The sequence below is a fragment of the Rhagoletis zephyria genome, unplaced genomic scaffold (genome assembly GCF_001687245.7).
Source record: "Rhagoletis zephyria isolate East Lansing unplaced genomic scaffold, Rhagoletis_zephyria_1.1 Rzeph_scaffold_00941, whole genome shotgun sequence".
Lineage (NCBI taxonomy): Eukaryota > Metazoa > Arthropoda > Insecta > Diptera > Tephritidae > Rhagoletis > Rhagoletis zephyria.
In genome coordinates this window covers 119,829-139,609 of record NW_016158025.1, presented here as the reverse complement: position 1 = coordinate 139,609, position 19,781 = coordinate 119,829, and the positions used below count along the sequence as shown (strand labels likewise).

The following is a 19,781-nucleotide window of genomic DNA, read 5'->3' as shown; positions in this document are numbered from 1 at the left end:
TTTAATACTGTTTAATCCTGCCTTGTATGAAAATGTATATAGCAGGGGTGGACAAGGCCGAGGCCGAAAATAGCCACATCTAAGTTCTAAATGCTACAAAGAGCCACAAAAAAAAGAACAAGAAAAACAAAAATTGTATTTTTAATTAAAATTATTATTAAATAGAAATGAAAAACATTAATCTTATTATTATTCTATTGTACGTAAGATAGATATAAAAGAAAATTCAAAAGATCCCTTTGGCGAGATTTTCAAAATCTGGTTTTAGGTCAGTTAAAGCCGTTCGTAACAATTCTGTTAAATGTTGGATAGTCAATAGGTACGTTCGTTTAAAATTTCCTGTAAAAAATGTCCAACAGCGAAATTCCGGCGAAATATCATCTGTTCTCTCACAAGAGAAAAATGTACAAAATAATACGCGAACAGAAAATTTGCAGATACTTGCAAGTTAGACGAACAGCTGATAGAAATTTTGTTTTAAGATTAACATGTCTATTATGCACGTTACCGAAGATTTTGTGACCGGAAAATTTGATTACCAAAAAATGTTACCACTTCTTGCCTCCGCGATTCTAGGTACGTTGGTAATGCAGTGAAAATATTCAGCAACTCAGCTATGAAGATTTGTGGAAATTCCTGTATTGCATATTTCACGGGGCAATATTTTGTTACCAGCTTATGAAATGGTAACCAAATTTACCGGTTACAAGAGAGCACAGAATGCGAAAAAGGTTTAAAAATTGACAGACAGGTTAATTACCGGTTATAAAATTTATGTTACCAGCGCAGAATAATCTACGTCAGCGAGGCGTATACGGAATGGGTATTTTTTTTTAATTTTAACACAAAATTTACTTTTTATTTTGTTGTTTTAAATAAATGTGGTTATAGTTGATTAATAAAACTATGTCTAAGTATATTTTAGCTCACAGGTTATCTTTTAAGTACATAAGCCTCTACGGCGTATGTTAAGGCTTTACGTTACTCCCAAATAGATTAGGCTTCTGGGGTTAAGAAAGCTTTAGTTTGAAAGTGTGATATTAAATGCTTTTCACCATAAGCGGCGCCAATTTACAATGATTATTGCGTTTCAGATTAAGAATAATACCAGATATTGTGAAAGGTTGGACTATACCTTAAAGATGACGGTTTTCTCATGGCCCCACTGCACGAAGCTTAGAGTAGAGTAATGTCTTTTAAGAACTTTAAAATTATCCTGGGTTGTCAGGTGTCTAGCAATACAAGATTAATTGTTGTCTTTCACGAAGTTCTTTAAATAAATTTTGAGCTAAGTACTCACCCGTATTTCGGGGGTTACTACTAGTTTTAATAAATTGTTAGTTAAATTTCCTATAAAATTTACCTTCTGGTTTATGCATTTTAAGAATACATCGAAAATTTGTTTTAGAGGATCAATGTGAAATAATTGCAGAAACGATTAACCGGTTTGCTGAGCAACCGAGACGTCTGCTTTTTAAATAATTTTTGTAAAACAAATCGGCAAGTACATATCGTCCCCCGCATTCCAGAAACATGAATGTCTAAAGATGAAAATTTTGGGAGATTATTTTTTTTAAACCGCTGCATTTGCCCCGCTAGTGAAACGGACCCCAGAATTCCCCTGTTAACGTAGGTATGTACATTGGGGTGGCCCTAGGATTGTTCTATATCGAAAAAAGTATACCCCTATTTTTTATTTTGAAATCAAAAAATATTTAGAGGTCGCTCAAAGCGCTCACAGTTTTCCAGTTTTTGTGTACCTATAAATTATAGTTGCGCTGTAAAAATGTTTAAATAAACAAATGTTAAACAAACAGATATTGTGAAAGGTTGGACTATACCTTAAAGATGACGGTTTTCTCATGGCCCCACTGCCCGAAGCTTAGAGTAGAGTAATGTCTTTTAAGAACTTAAAAATTATCCTGGGTTGTCAGGTGTCTAGCAATACAATATTAATTGTTGTCTTTCACGAAGTTCTTTAAATAAATTTTGAGCTAAGTACTCACCCGTATTTCGGGGGTTACTACTAGTTTTAATAAATTGTTAGTTTAATTTCCTATAAAATTTACCTTCTGGTTTATGCATTTTAAGAATACATCGAAAATTTGTTTCAGAGGGTCAATGTGAAATAATTGCAGAAACGATTAACCGGTTTGCTAAGCAACCGAGACGTCTGCTTTTTAAATAATTTTTGTAAAACAAATCGGCAAGTACATATCGTCCCCCGCATTCCAGAAACATGAATGTCTAAAGATGAAAATTTTGGGAGATTATTTTTTTTAAACCGCTGCATTTGCCCCGCTAGTGAAACGGACCCCAGAATTCCCCTGTTAACGTAGGTATGTACATTGGGGTGGCCCTAGGATTGTTCTATATCGAAAAAAGTATACCCCTATTTTTTATTTTGAAATCAAAAAATATTTAGAGGTCGCTCGAAGCGCTCACAGTTTTCCAGTTTTTGTGTACCTATAAATTATAGTTGCGCTGTAAAAATGTTTAAATAAACAATTGAGTATTATTTATTACTTGGAATCTCCTGCAGATAAACAGAGCTTTCTGGTAGAAAAATATTGATTTTTAACTATTCTGTACCATTTCGACGAAAAGTTGTTTTTTTCCCATATAAAATACATGGAAAAATTTGAGCGCTTTGAGCGACCTCTAATTTTTTTTTTAAATTTCAAAATAAAAAATAAGGGTATACTTTTTTCGATACCCTAATGTACATAGTAAGTGCATGTCTCTAAGTTTTTAGCTACACTTATAAATAAGCGATATTTTTCATTTTGGCTATATAAATACCTTAATCGGTACTTACCATCTTCCATTAATATAACCGGAGCATTGTCGGGATTTCCGCTGGACACTGAATGCGGCATCATACTAAACTCATCCTCCATAAGGAACGGCGGATTCCATCGAGCCCGCGGAGTAGACCGATGTGGCACATTCGATACACCGGTTAACGGAGAGGAATATAAGCTTAAATTAGTTGGACTAATAACCCCGGAAATGGTCGAAATTGAACTAGTATAACCAAGCAGCTATAAAACACAAGAAGCAATTTTATGTTTATTAATGGTAGTCATGGTTGCATGACTTCTCATTAGTTAAATCACAAATCTAGAAATCAAAATGATTTATGAATTTAAAATTGTATCATATCTAAAATAATATAAATTTATTATAGTATACTCGACGAATCAAATCAGGAATAGATTTTAGTTGTGATTTAAATCGTTGGACAAACAAGAAAAAAACTTATTTGTGATTTGATTGGTTGGACAATTAAAATGTAAGATTTATTTGTGATTTGATTTGTCGACCAAATGTAAACTGCATTTTATTTGTGATTTGATGTGTCATCCACATAAAAACAAAATTCTACTTACTTGATTCGTCGAGCAAAACTTGAAGATCGTGCTTGTGTTACATGAATGGAAAAATAACGAATCAAACTGATCTGTAGCTCATTTCTGTAACAATTCTCTACCAAGGCGAATTGAGATATGAATTCGCCGCCTTGTTCTCTACTGCTAATGAGTAGTAGAGAATGACGTTTATTCTCTACCAGTAGAGAAATAATCGGTAGAGAAGAGTTACAGAAACGCAGTGTTGCCAACTTTTAGTTTTCAAAAATCACCTAAAACTTGTGAAAAAAGCGTTTTACCACACTAAAAGCACCAAATATTTTTGAATCAAAGGATGCTTTTTTCATAACGGTTTGTATTTAACAAAAGCAAAAAATTAACAATATTTACATACATAAATCAATACACAAAACTTTTTCGCTCATAACGATTGAATAGCCTCTACACATGCTATGATGACTCTTATGACGTCGTACCGAAGTAGTGCCCATTAAAGCTGGTATATCTCGAGAAAAAAATCGAATCGCAACAAACGAAAATGATGCCCTAAGTAGAAATGCGCAAAAAAATTTGATGTTTTCATTATTTAACCTCAAATATCGCCAAAACCGTGTTTTTGGCACTTTGAGGTTAGGATATCTAAAAATTGTAGTGCTAGAGCAATTGTGCGTCCAGATTTGGCTTCAACACCCAGAAACGATGTGTTTTACTCAGGAGGTAAAAAAAATCAAAATTTGTACAAATAAATAGAAATGAAAAAAAGAAATACTTAACTTACTTGCGTACTAGCATTTTCAACGCGAATGGAATTCAACAAGGTGGGTTTGCAGCTTTAGCTGGTTGTATTTTAGTGCATTTAAATTTGTAGATTCTGGTAACTTCAGTGCTGCCACAGCTTTAAATATTTCAGGTTTTTACTATCTCGGAGTAATTTTAGTTCAGAAAAAAAGCACTAAGAAAGGCACTAAGCACTAAATAATTTTTTTTTGCGTTATAATTTTCAAAAAGCACTAAATCTAGTGCTTAAAGCACCAAGTTGGCAACTATGCAGAAACGAGCTACTGGTCGACAAATAAGCTTTATTTTTTATTTTCCCGACGAATTAAATCACACAAATAAAATCAGTTTTTAATTGGTTGACGAATCAAATCACAGATAAATTATATTTTGTACTTGGCCGGCGAATCAAATCACTCATAAATTTTTGTTTTTTATTTATTCTACGAATCAAATCACAAATAAAATCTATTTTATCGATTAATCAAATCACAAATGAAATAGATTTCTTAAATAATAACAGATTTAAAATAAAAAAGGATTTTAAATCACGCAACCCTGGTGTAGTTAATATAGCTCATATTATTGAAACAGGTATTTAAAACTGGTTATACATGTGTGTATATACTCGTATGTATGTATGTCTGTATAAAAATAAATCTATACACATATTTATTGTTTATTAGAGCCCTTTTCCCTACACCGAGAAAATAAATTAGTTATTATAACCAAGATTTGGTTGGTATAGTTGAATATGCCGAAATAAACATTTGGTTAAAAAAACTTTGATTTTGAACGTTTTGTTTGACACTGTTATCTTGAGTGGTCTTCTGTTAAATCATATTATTTTTTATGAAGAATAAATAATGCTTTGAATGAAACAACTCCCAATGGGACTTGCATCAGGATAATTTCTTTAAATCACGGACGTTGGAAAAAATATATCAGTGTAAAGTATGTACTTATAATCATTATGTTGGCATGTAAGTATTTTAATAAATTCCTATATTTGCCCTAGTTATGGACCTTGTTTAAACTGACACATTAACATTAACATTAACATTGACTCAATTAACAGGGAATCGTTATAAACACTTGTGTTCAGAAACTGCAATTATGTACGACTTCGTTTTTTGTAAAATGTCAAATCAAATTTTAAGTTTCTAAAATTACGAAAAATATATGCAAAAAAATATAAAGGACATCTGTCGCCTGTTCTCGAATTATTTTTAAATATTTCAGCAAAATAACACACCTGTTCATACCACAGAAGGTGCTATGGCACTTATAACACTTATATGTATGCAGATCCCTATACCTACATATAAACTAGACAATGAACTAAAAATACTTTAAAAACTGTTAAAATCTGCAATTTCAAATATTTGAATTGACAATAAAAAATCGCATTATAAAATATAAATATGTCATAACGTTATCGCCTGAAAACTAAAAATCGGGCTGCTGAAAATATACATTTCTGACATTTTCTCAAAAACTGGTTAGTCGATTTTATTCTAGGTTTCCACAAATCTAGCACAAAACCTTAGCTTTCATCTGGTATATACCCTATATCTGGGAAAACTGTTGTTGTGGAGATATTGCGATTCAAATTAAAAAAATGTCGCTCCAAAAAGGGTCAAATTGTTAAAAATTAACATATCCGTATAATTTGGTTACTTTAAGACATATAAAAAACATACAAAGTTCCCCGAAAAAATTGCCCATTCCCCGATTGCCACTTAAACCGAAATTCCCTGCAAATCGGGGGAATTTCCCGTGAGTTGAAGTTGTCTTGGAAACCACAATTTGTGTGTATTTTAAAGTTTTTTTCCAATCACATGCCCAAATTGTAATATTTTTCACCATTTTAATTGTAGCTATGTACACCGAACACGTGATAGAAGTAGGGTGGCCAGATATTATAGTGACATAATCAGTACAGTTGGGGTCAAAAATCAGTACAAAGCCATAAAAATCAGCTCATTTTTAAGCGTATTTTTTATTATTAACAATATAACAACCAAATAACAGCCCATTAATTAACAAAAAAATAGCGAATAGACTTTTAAATACATATGCAATCTATATATATAAAAATGAAATGTTTTCCGTATGACGGCGATGCCTGACCAAACGGCTGAACCGATTGCAATTCTGTAAAAAGTACTTTTTTGGACCTTCTGTGTGGAAGGTTTTTCGATCTAAAAAAATTTCAAACTTTTTGTTGTTGTTGCCGAAAAATGAAGAATGCTGAGACGTCACGATTTCGCAATTTCATAGAGTTTTCTGTATATTTGATGGCACTAAACTACTAAACTGCTTATAGTAGGGTATATATACATGAGTTTTTAAAAAGGGGCGTGGCACATCCCATAGGCGTGGAATTTTTTATGAGTTATAACTTCGGAACCATAGGTCCCAAGAACTTGAAATTTGGTATTCAGACATATCTATGGTAGGTGATATAATAAGGTATATATAAATGATTTTGTTAAAGGGGGTGTGGCACATCCCATGGGCGTGGAATTTTTTATGAGCTATAACTTCGAAACTTAAATCACATGAACTTGAAATTTGATATACAGACATATCTACGGTAGGTGCTTATAGTAAGGTATATACGAAGGAGTTTTTAAATTGAGGCTTGGCACATTCCGTAGGTGTGGAATTTTTTATCAGCCATAACTTCGAAACCATAAGTCACATGAACTTTAAATTTGGTGGGCAGGCATAGCTATGGTATGTGCTTATAGTAGGCTATAAATAAATGAGTTTGTAAAAGGGGGCGTGGCACATTTCATAGCCGTGGAATTTTTTATGAGCTGTAACTTAGAAACTATAAGTTACATGAACTTCAAATTTCGTATGCGGACATATCTATGTATATGAATGGGGCGTCATATACCATAGGCGGGGACCTTTTATCAACTCCAACTTCGGAACCATAAGTCCCAAGAACTTTAAATTTGGTATTCACACATATCTATGGTAGGTGCGTATAATAAGGTATATATAAATGATTTTGTTAAAGGGGGTGTAACACATCCCATGGGCGTGGAATTTTTTATGAGCTATAACTTCGAAACTTAAATCACATGATCTTGAAATTTGATATACAGACATATCTACGGTAGGTTCTTATAGTAAGGTATATAGGAAGTAGTTTGTAAATGGAGTCTTGGCACATTCCGTGGGTGTGGAATTTTTTATCAGCCATAACTTCGAAACCATAAGTCACACGAACTTTAACTTTGGTATTCAGGCATAGCTATGGCAGGTGCTTATAGTAGACTATAAATACACAAGTTAGTAAAAGGGGATATGGCACAGCCCATAGGCGTGGAAATGTTTATCAGCTATAACTTCAGAACAATAAGCCCCACGAACTTGAAATTTTCATATGCAGGTATAGCTATGGCAAGTGCTTACAAAAAGATATAAATGAATTTGTAATCCGCGTGGAAATTTTTTTAGCTATAACTTAAAGACCATAAGTCTCATGAAATTGAAATTTGGTATGCAGACACATATATGGGAGCTGTTTAGAGTAAAGTATATATAAATGAGTTTGTAAAAGGGGAATAAATACATATGTATTCATCTATTAGATCACTCAGATATTTAAAACTGTGTTTTTTTTTTTGAAACCTTAAATTTTTTAGATCATTTCGAAATGGAAAGATTCAATCGTTTCTTTGGTCCCGCGTTGCTGTTAAACGGAAAATGTTCATTCATAATGAATAAAACTTCTTCTGAAATAAGCATTCTACCGAAAAATTACAGCTATACTAAAGCAGCGAAGCGAATAGGCAGCTAAACGGAATGCACCGTAGTAAACTAATTTAAAAATTATATCGTTACCTTAATTCACCTAACATTAATAATGGAACAAGNCGTAGTAAACTAATTTAAAAATTCTATCGTTACCTTAATTCACCTAACATTAATAATGGAACAAGATTTGTAGTATAGAGAGTGATGATCAATATATGTTAGTTGAAGTACGATAAAGCTAAAAATATGGCTCATAAGGATGACTTAATTTAAACAGAAAGAAAATAGTTTTTCTCGTCTATTTGAATTACTGTTTTATATTTTGATTTGTTTACCCCGGACGACGTCGGGTGCTCTGCTTGTTATCAATATAAAAATTCATTACTTTAAAACAAATCAAATTACGTATGTATGTACAGCTGTGCGCACGAAAATAGTAGTAAAATGTATTGACAGGTTTTGAAATTTTTTTCTTTCCTTACTTAATTTAATTTTTTTATAAAAATATAGTTAATTCTATAACAAAAGACATGTGAGTTGAAGTCTAGAAAATTTATAAGAATTGAGAAAAAAAAAAAAAAATTGTAGCCCATTCAGTTTCAGTAGAAGACGAGCTCGAGTCAGAATCTGTTTGCATATTTTAAGCTACAAATTTAAAACATATTTAGTTGGTGTGCTTATTAAATACAACATTCACATTCAAAACTACATATATCATATCCAAGAGTCGGTAGTTTGCACGTTTTCCAAATTCTTAGAACTTACATTGCACCGTAGCAATAGTCGTCTTAAGTTTGACATACTGACAGCCGATTTCTCAGTGGATGTTTAATTATAATCAAAACATTATCTCTTATTGTCATCTTCTCAGTGTACTTAATATATGATTAACTCACCACCACCTTTCATAAGATTTATTATAAAACCTGCAAATCGTGAAGTTGGGGTGGGTTGAATCCAAACAGTTTGTTATTTTGCGAAATCCTAGGAAACAAGACAATTGCAAGCTGACACCTTTTTAATAATGGTTTCAATCTGCTCACACGTATGAGTTGTCAAAAACCATTGTTTTGAACATGTAAACCTCAAGTAAATGTCAATTACACCAATTTACAAAAGTATTTATTAAATGTAAAAATCAGTACAAAATCAGTTCAAACTCAAAAAATCAGTAGATTTTGCATACTGATTTCGGGCTCTTAAAAATCAGTACAATAGAAAAAACTCAACTCATGTACTGATTAAATGAGCGCATCTGGCCACCCTAGATAGAAGTTTAACTTCTTAAAAAAGCGCAGGTGTGCACCCCACACCCGGTAGAAATCTTAACAAAAATAAGCTACAAGACAAGCAGACGAATACAGTTGTTAATTGTATCCAATGTTGGTACCAAGTTGATAATTTTTTATTATTTCTCACATTTTTTTTATTTTTTCGAGTACAAAGGATATGATCACTCTTTTTAGCTTTATCCGTATTCGAAAAACTATGTGTTTCAATGGACACATCGATTTGAATACATAATTTAGATTTAGATAATATTTTTAGCAATTTATTTGAGAAAAATAAAACATTTAGATTATTGTTTGTATTTTCGTCGATTTTAAATTTGCTAAAATTTTCGGAACGTTGCGAAATCCCGTCTACTGCTAGAAATACAAAATAAAAAACAGAACTCTTGCAACGATTCGTATGAATAAAAAAGATTTTCCGTACGTTTCAAAGGCAGTTAAAAAATGCGTATAATTTTCGTCACGAAATTAATATCGAAAATTTTGTGTTTCTAGTTCAGCTTTCGTCACTCGAAAATTTTACCTCAAAGAGGTGTTTTATTTGATACCAAATACAACTAAAACTTTCTGGAGCTAAATGAGTGCTAGATAATTTTGAAAAGAGCTAAAAAAAAAGTTAGGAGCTAAAGCCCAATTTTCTGAGCTAAATAGAAAAATAAAGAGTTAATCTAACTCCAAAATCACCAAAATGGCTACACTGTTGACAGTATTTACTTCCGGTGATAAAAGCTGTATGTGTTTTCTGGATAAAGTTTTTTCCTTAACTTGGCATTAAGCTGATGAAGCTTAAGGCCTCAGTAGCTTTGATTTTGAAGTAAAATAACAATTTATTGTTATTTTCTTGTTATACTAAATTAAGGGTATACTTTTGTAGGTTTAATCTAATTCTTTCCTAGCGACAAAGCCGATGTCTTTCTCGTAACCTGTTAAAAGCGCCAAGTCGATTTTTTTATATGGTTAACATTGTAATGTATATTATTTGAAAATGCTCTCAACCAAGAATCAATGTATACTGCTTTTAAGCAAGAGCACGATGATTCGATTCGTGTACATACGTACATGCATACATACAAGTACATACTCGTACTTTTTTGATAATATACTTACTGGAGTAGTCTGTGCATGAAAATGATTGAAATACTCTCGGCTGGTGGCTGCAGAGTATGACTGTGTCGCAATACGACCAATTGACGATGATTTTGTACTACGTACAATGTCTATGTGCGCCTGCGGACTCAAAGGAGGGGGCGGTGAGCTCGACACAACAATGTCAGTTGAACTACTACTGCTGTTATTACTGGTACCCGATATATTTGTTTGGACATTAGAACTTGTAACGCCGGTGGCGACATCGGTTGTACTCGAAACGGAAGAGGCATTTCCGTTACCTCCATTGATGTTAGTAGAGGTGTTTGCAGTCGCCATTTGATTATTTGCTTCGTCGTGTTCCACGGTGTTGTGAAGAGAATGTGTGTGATTGTGAGATTGTGTGTGGTTGTGAGATTGTGTCTGATGCTGATCCTGTTGCTGTGCATGTTGTTGCCGCGATGATTCCTTAGCCGAGTGGCTTGCGTTTGGTGGTGTGGCAGATGAAGGTGGAGATTCGACCATCGTCAAGTCACCTGTAGACCTTATTATTGCCACTGGTCGAGCCATTGGCGGTAAAGGCGGCGGAGGTAGCATTGTGCTATATTGTTGATAATGAGATGCCGTCGCAACTGGTGAAGTTGCAGCAGATGAAAATTTCGGATTACGATTCGTTATAGAACCGACCGCTCCAGTAGTAACGGTTTGCAATTGGAAATGAGTTTGATGATGTGGCGGGCGATGAGCTTCGTTAATGTGTGCGCTAGAACCTCCAGTTTCCTGACAAACATATGTCACAAAATCGGACATGTCATGACCATTGGCAACTTCTGAAGAATATTTTGAAATCGAGGCAGCAGCTACTGCAGCAGTTGCCGCTAGTTGTGAGCCATGACCGTCCAAGTGTTGTTGATTCTCGTTTTGTTGAGATTGTTGTGGCTGATGATGGTGGTTCTGTTGAGTGCTGCTATCATTAGAATCCGATGGACCAGTCGGACTGTTATGTAACTGGTAATATAAAGCTCCGGGGCTTACCGAATTCGTAACCAACGCAGACGTCGCGTTGTGTTGTATCAGTACTATAGTTTACAATTTTAAAAATAAAAATACAAAAACAAACTGTAAACAAGTTGACTGGAACTTATTTATTTTAGAAAATATATAGTGAACTAAATTCGCTAAAACATCCACAGACTTTGATAAAGATTTGCTTCGACCTTTTTCACAACATCCTACGTTTTAATATATATGCCTTGATCAGATGATTGTAGTTGTAAATTCAGAGCTTCACAGAAACGTTTTCTAAACATGAATTATTGAAGCGATTTTTTAATGCAGGTTTTTAAAGAAAAACCTGAAATTCAGATTTATTTTTGTATGTGTCATAGAATGGATGTAAATATTGGCTTTTTTGGGGTCAATTTTCGTTTTTGGAATTTAATTGGTTTAGGGTAAAAGAAATACCTTTCGGTACAAGTTAAATATAAATCTGCCAAAAAACGAACGTTTTAATGCAAAAATTTGATTGAAAATATGGCTCATTTTTGTTCATTCGGCATATGAGAAATATTGTTTGATAACTTCTAAGTATGCTTATTTGATTATTATATTCCATTCGATATAATGCGCGAACGTGGACCACCCACTTATGCACTTTTAAAGCTGTATACTATGTACGTATGTATGTTAAAAGTGGATCTTGTCAACCGAACGCGCAAAATAAAGAAAACAAGAAAGAGCAATAACGTCCATGCATTTTACTGCGCTTCAGAAAAGGTAATAGTGTCCATGGGCGTTATTTCCACTGACTTTATTACAAGTCACCGTAAAGCTTGCAGGATTTTTTCAATTACGTATTAATATCAGGATCTTAAAAAAAAATTGTATACCTTCTGCGTAGTGAACTAATGTCAGTGACATTATTACTTAAGGGCTGACTATAATGTGAATAAGCTGCCGTAGCTGACTGTCAGAAAATTAACGAAAAGTCTGTCAAATGCATAAGCAACGTAGTGTAGACTTTTAGGTGGCTATATTTTACTTACATGTGTTCAGTGTTGCAAATTTTTTTTATTTTTTACCCAAAATCACCAGAAAAAGTTACCAAATTCAACAAAAAATTACCAAACTTATTTTAAACTAAACTAAAATTTCGGAGCACTTTAAAATCCGCATTTCTCCTGTTATGACCAAAGAACGTAGATAACAAGAAGGGACAACTCGTTATAGTTGTAGCGAAAGTGAGTAACAGGGGCGTGCTTCTGGAAAAGGACTTGGTAGATATAACAATACCCACTATCAAGCAAACTGTTGTACATCACACAATTATAGTAACCTAGGAACGCCGAAGAACTGTTCGCCTTGCGAAACTTTCAGATTTACCTGGTATTTCTGTTAAAGGAAACACTTACGGCCCACTTCCTAATGTGGAACCAGAACTTGTTTTAACCTATGTTACATGTAGGACTGAATCGAAAAAGTTACCAAGTTGAAAAATAAGTTACCAAATTACCAAATATGATAAACAAAATATTACCAAAGCGACAACACTGCGTGTGTTACATATGTACATACATACATACGAGTACAAACAGCTGATTCCGTACGGAAGGTGCGACCAGTATCGCTCTTTCCTTAAGCAAATGTTAACGAAACTTGATGTTAAGTACATTATAGTTTCAGAATAGGATTTATGTGTATTCGCACGTTTGCATACGCTTGCTTATTCATGTTATAGTCAACCCTTTAAGTAACCGAACCTAAGACCGAATTTCTTGAAACGAATATCCCAAGAACTGGCCAGACACGCCCTCACATTGATCTTGTTCGTAAACAGTCGCATTGCTTTTGGTGTGGGTATGTGTGTAGAATTTCGGACGCAGTCGCATTGAAAAAATGCCAATTATTTATTGCATGAAAAGTATAAGCAAATAATCAAACTTGTGCTTTGTGATAAAATTTGCTTGAAAGAACGCAAAAGTGTATGAAACCTCTTTTGCTGTATACGCAAATCGATAAAGCAACGGGTAAACTTTTGACATACCGTGTTGTTGCCTGGCACATGAGAGTTAATAAATTCATTTTCATAAACATAAAAGCTAGAACCTTGTAGTAATTGAAAAAAACTCCAAATATGGCAACTACAGCAACAAGAAATCAAACCAATTAATGCTCGTCAGATACATATCAACGTTTAAATTACATATCCGCGTATCGTCGTTCTGCAAAACCGCTTAACTGATATTTTTTGCCAAAAATTGTGTTTGCTTACAGAAGCTCTTGGATCAAGCCCTATCCATTCGTCCTGAAATATACTAGCCAGAAATGCGATTGCGAGAGAGACCCATTTTGAAATATTACTGTTTTTACTCTCTACAAAATAATTTATGCAATCTCCCATACGCGGTTTCGCATTATGTTGATACGCTGTTTTGTACTTTAAACGACGATATGCATCGGACGAGCATTCATTGGTTTGATTTTTAGTTGCTATAGTTGCCATCAGTGAACTTTAAAAATATTCTGTGCGGTATAATCTGGAAAAAATGTGGTAGATTTCAAAAAAATTTGGTAAATCTCTGGGTTTGGATCAAACTTTGTACAAAAATTAAAAAAATTCTGCAAGGTTTCACCTAAATGGCAAACTTTTTAATTAGACTCTAAAAAAATTTAATTTTGGTGTAATAAAGTGCAAGATTGAAGTTACCAAAAATTGCGTTGGGTTTTGGCAATTTTTTCCTTGACAGTGTAAAGCAGTTCCTTCAATATTAAGATATTTTTCGAACATATTTTAAGAAGTTTCTGCAACCTTGCGGAGTGCTGCCAACTTTTCTTTTTATCACATCACGAAGTAGCGAACAAATGTGACACGTTCCAGAAACAGCTAATTGGGATTTACCGATTTTGACAATTCTCAAGTAAAAGTAAACAACGCCCAGCGTTCGGACTACTGAAACTCGATTCAGGAATAAATGACTCGAACAATCGGAGCAAAAAGGAAATTTTCGGAGCAGATTAACATTTTTTATTAAATAGTATAGTATTGAAACGGGGTGCTTGTAAATCAGCTTGATCTCTAAATAGTATTCAAACCAAACTTTCCATGAATAATATAATTTTTTTTTAAATAAGTAAATAATAAATTTCTGAACTTTAATTTAACTTTCAACGGTTTCGTCATTAAGCCTGTTCCTGTATTTATTTTTAATGAGATTCATCTCTGAAAATTTTTGCACTACTGTGCAGTAAAACATCTAATGTTAAGAAGTAAAAGAGACAATTTCTGTTTCACCTTGATAAACAAAACCTTGGTGGTTGCCCTTGAAGTTATTGAGCAAAAATCTAAAAATTTGGCATATTATTTTTAATAAATTCTTAATGTGAATGGAAAATAGTAAAAAAATCGGAGCATATTTAAGTCAAGCGGAGTAGGGAGTAGATTTTAAATTTAAAAAAGAAATCGGGGTAAATCTACTCCGATCGGAGCGAAGTCCGGACGCTGCCAACGCCTCGGAAATATTAGATTTGCTAATACTTTCACAAAATTGCCGTTTTTTAACATAACATATATTTTGCAATTTAACGCAATAAAACCGCGTTTCCCGTCGAAAAATTTATTACTGAGAAAATTTACTATTTTACAGTTTATTTTATCCTCCCATTCGGCTTTGTTTACTTTTACTTGAGAAATTTCATCGTCGCTGGGATTGCGGAATCTTGTATTATATCATTCTTTGTTACCATATAAGTGTTTACTGTTGGACAATTTTTGCTCTTTAAATTAAGACAATTATGCCAAGCAAAAATAAAACTACTCAAAAACGCGAATATGTGGTAGATATTAGACCTTGAGTTGTAGCTGTGGTAGATGCTCAAAAAAGTGGCAGATCTACTACAATGTGGTAGAAGTCCGATCACTTGTTGCCATATTTGGCTTTTATATTTATGAAAATGAATTTATTAACTCTATTAATATGCCAGGCAACAACACGGTATGTTTTGCGACCAGCCGCAATCCCGTGAGAGGGGGTCAATTCACCCCGGCCCGGCTGCATGTCAGGGGCCCGGCGCACATAGGGGTATTTTGCCGGTCTAGCCAGCCTAATTTATTGGTATCAAACGGATCGGAGAGGCCCTTCCCAATTCTGACAAAGCTGATGGTATTGCTCAATGTCATTTTACACAGCCGTATTAGTTTCGCTTTAAATCCACAAACAGATGGTGAGTTTCGACCCTTTTCTCGAAGGTCTTTTCTAAGATTTGGCGTATTGAGAATATCTGGTCTATGGTGGATTTTTCAGGTCTAAAGCCACACTGATAAGGTCCAATTAGTTCGTTGACAACAGGCTTCAGTCGTTTACACAATACGCTCGACAAGACCTTGTAACCTATGCTTTTAGAAGGCCGGGGTCGCCTTTCTTGTGGATTGGGCAGAGCACATTTAAATTTCAGTCGTCGGGCATGCCTTCATCTGACCATATTCTGCATAAGAGTTGATGCATCCACCAAATCAGCACCTCGCCGCCGTACTTGAATAGTTCAGCTAGCAGGCCGTCAGCTCTAGCAGCTTTGTTTTGTATTTCAGTCGCGTAATTGCTATTCGTACCCCGTCATAGTAAGGCGGTGGAACATCGACTCCGTCATCATCGATTGAGGGCACGGGTTTGTCTTAGGGATGTAAAAAAAACATCGATGTATCGAGCAACATCGATGGTCGTTGCTTCAAACATCGATGTTTGTCGCTATTTTCATGAACCCGATGTTTAGTCAAAACATCGATGTTTGACTAAACATCGGGTTCATAAAAATATCGACAAAACATCGATAACATCAAAGATGTTTTTTTACTAATATTCACCATTCCATTTTGTGAACGCTTTAAAATTTTGAGCGAGCGTTTGATAAATAAGTATATACTTTCATGGAACCATGCCCAAGTAAGTTCCTTTAACAAATTCTTAAATTCCAATTAATAAATGTACATATAAAAGTAAGAAATAGTTTAATTGCTTTAAAACTAGTGAAATCGTAAAATTGGTTAATACATTACTTAATACTACACCTCGTTTAAATATATAAAACCCGCCAATTATTGACTAGTTTTAACAATTATTTTTTTTGTATTTGATTTTTGTTATTTTTGTAAAAATTTAGTTCATTTGTTAACAAAAACTATAAATCCAATTCAAAATTGTGAGCAATATTTAAAAAAAAATCAGCGGGCTCTTCTAAAAACATCGATGTTTTAATTCGATACATCGATCTACCATCTCGATTCCTCAAACATCGATAGTCTCATTGTGATTTACAACCCTACTTCGCCTTCTCCACAACATTCCGTGCAGCTACCATTCAGTAGGGTTGAAAAGTGATCCCTCCATAATTTAAGCACGTTCTGGTCATCGGTCACTAACTCGCCATTGTTGTTCTTACAGGAGTTCCCTGGTCTTGAAACCTCCCGTAAGTTGCCTAACTCTCTGGTAAAATTTTCGGGTGTTTTTCCTGTTGGCCACCATTTCAATCTTTTCGCGCTCGGCCTGTTTCTTTTTATTGTGGCAAATGCGTCTCGCTTCCCTCTTCAGTTCCCTATAGCGGTCCCATATAGCTTGCGTTGCGCCCGATCGTGGCGTGGCCATGTAGGCGGCATCTTATTTCTCTGCAGCTTCTATACACTCCTCGTCTTACGAGTTGCTCTTTAGGCATCGCTGAAATCCGACTTCTTCTTCGGGGGCGATACTTAATGAGCGGGAAATGTGGTTCCGCTGCCCGCATATGTCGGTTTAAGTGCTGCCGCGGGGACTTCAATTGAAGTTTTTTACTTCACTTTAGAAGCATTCACTTCGCCACTTCATTTTACTTCACTTTCCACAAATTATATTTATCTCCAAAATAAATAAAAATGAAATAAATTATTTATCTAACGAAAATCATCAATCTTTTGCTAAAATTCTTGTTAAGTAGTAAGCGTGGCAAAGTAACTTTTCGCAATAAGCTACTAAGAAGACTCCTACAAAATCTCTGATCTGGAAGAAGTCATTTTGATTTTAATTTTCACATGTATAGTTAAGCGCACAGAAATGAATTGGTGGATAAAATTTCATAAGTATTTAGTAAATATTTGATGAAAATAACATTTATATTTTAGTTGTCATATATCTTCAATTTTACAGCAAAAATGAAATATTTAAATGAATCTCGGGATGACGTTGCTGTTATGTATCTGGTGGTGGTTTTGTTGCTGTGAATCGATAACCAATTAATTATATTTTAGTGTTAATATCCCAGTTAACTGTAATTTATGATTTTCATTCCTAAACGTTTGAGACATTGTGATTTTAAAGATATTCCAGCACTGAATTTGCACAGGAACACAATATATTATAAATTAATAAAGGTTGAAGATTACTTTTATTGTGATAAAAAAATAATCGATTAACCAATCAGATGATAAATAATCGTATTGAAAAACCCCACACGCCTAATTGTGCTTGAAAATCGTCACTTCGATAATCACTTCACTTTTCCTTCCAAGTCACTCCGAAACACTTCACTTTTAGTGTGTTTTCACGTCGCAAATGGCAGCACTGGTCGGTTTGTTGAAGAGTGCTCTCTGAAAGCAGGTGTTAGAGCCAAGTAGCGAATGCATTGGCTGTCTGCTGTGATTGCAGCTTTTCGACTTTACGCTTTCCTTACAGTTTTCGGTGCACCTTTTTTGCTGCACAGAGGTGGATGCGTATCGTGGCTGTACAAGATAGTGGTCCGAGTCGATGTTTGGGTCTCGGAGTGTACGTACGTCTAAAATACTGGAAGCGTGCCTTCTGTCTATCACAACATGATCGATTTGGTTTTTCGTTTTTCGATCTGGAGACAGACACCCAGCTTGATGGATATTTTTATACTTGAACCTAGTACAGAATACTAGCATGTTTTGGGCCCCGGCGAAGTTGATCAGCCGCAGTCCGTTGTCGTAGAGGCTGAATTTTCCGACGGTGGTTCCAAAGATCCCTGGCTTGCCCATTGATATCGTGGCAGGGGCAGCGCTCATAGAAGAGATCCTTGGACGCCTCTTCCTTACTTTCCGTCCGGACATGGGCGGCGATGAGCGATAAGTTGAAGAATATCAGCTTGACATTGATTGTGGCTAGCCGCTCGTCCGCCGGGGTGAACGACAGTAATCGGCGACCACGATGCGGAAAAAAAGGTGGCGCCATTCGCGGACCGCTACCCCTCTCTTCTTCGGTTTGCTAGCATCCATCCATTCGCTTACGTCACACAATATTTTTGTAAACATTCACTGTTTCTAGCCTGCTGCTTTTCACACTAAATTTAGCGCGCATTCAAAACACGAAAATTTTTGAGTTTGGTGCTTGATGCGTTTTTATTTTTAAGACACCAAATTTGTAAATCTTAAAAAAAATTTAGCAAAATATATAGCCATCGTAAGTGAATATGTGGCAGCACCTTCAATCATGCCAGAAGGAATCGACCGACGAGCAAGAAACACTGATTCTTATTAATTTGAATCGGCATCCTTACAATAAAATTTTTTAAATACGCCAATAAAAATTGTGTGCTTTCTTCGAGAAATAACGCCATTTTTCTCGAGTTTCAGGGCTTTTTCAAATTCAAAACATGGCAACACTGTCTTTTGTTCGATTCGTCCTCTTCTTCTTGTTGAGTTCCTCTTTGCTCTCTCCTGCTGGTATTTGATGACGTCACGCCCGGTTGCTCTCAGCTCGATTGGCGCCATGGAGTCTCTCTCCCACCACAAATCTAACACTGAATTTGCGCTCCTTTACATGGCAACTTTAGTAGACGTCGTAAGGCCCTAGGCACTTCTTGCCTTGCCCCGTCCAACACATTTCTTGGATGGCGGTGGTATTAGCTTTTATCTTTACAAGGACATCAACCAGGCGGGCAGAGGCACCTTCCCCATTAAGGGTCCGCACATTCCAGGTGCATTTCCTCAAATGGTAGTCCTTTAAACGTTTGCCATAGTCGTCATCAAAACAGGGTCTCCTCCGAGGCTTTGTGTAAATTTTTATTGGAAGTGGTTTTTACGTGGCGGGTCCCAAACCCAAAGCCATTGCTGGGACGGGTGGTTTATTATTATTTATTTAATTTGTATTATTTCTCACAACTCCTTGATTGGCTAATGAAATATGCCGGTAAATATTTTCTTAAAATTTTTGATTAAAAAATGGAATAAAACAAGCAACATTTAAAAATAAGAGTTATAAATTTTTAAAATAATTCTGAATAATTTCAGATATGTTTTTTGCCTTTAATTCAAAATGAGAACTGTAAACTTTAAGGTGGCATAAAATGAAAAAGATTACACTGGTCTACAAGGGTTTTGCGAATAAGACGGGACCTGGTGTTTCCGAACGGATTTTTCGTGCTGAACACGAATCTGGGGTCCAAAACTTCCCATCACGTCACGTTTTCGAGAAAAAAGGGGTTGAAACCCCTAAAAACA

The 19,781-nt window shown here is 34.9% G+C and overlaps 1 protein-coding gene across 1 annotated transcript in view; it reads right to left on the bottom strand.

Moving 5' to 3' along the window:
- Positions 1 to 2,473: 2,473 nt before the first annotated feature.
- The window catches only part of LOC108362118 (chitinase-like protein PB1E7.04c), a 53,477-nt gene continuing 36,169 nt past the window's right edge, over positions 2,474 to 19,781 (bottom strand). Inside the window, exons 6-8 of the mRNA XM_017614983.1 lie at positions 10,325 to 11,382; positions 2,819 to 3,044; positions 2,474 to 2,484 (exon numbers count right to left, since the gene is read on the bottom strand). Of these exons, the coding sequence (XP_017470472.1) occupies positions 2,474 to 2,484; positions 2,819 to 3,044; positions 10,325 to 11,382 (1,295 nt within the window). The remainder of the gene's footprint in view (positions 2,485 to 2,818; positions 3,045 to 10,324; positions 11,383 to 19,781) is intronic.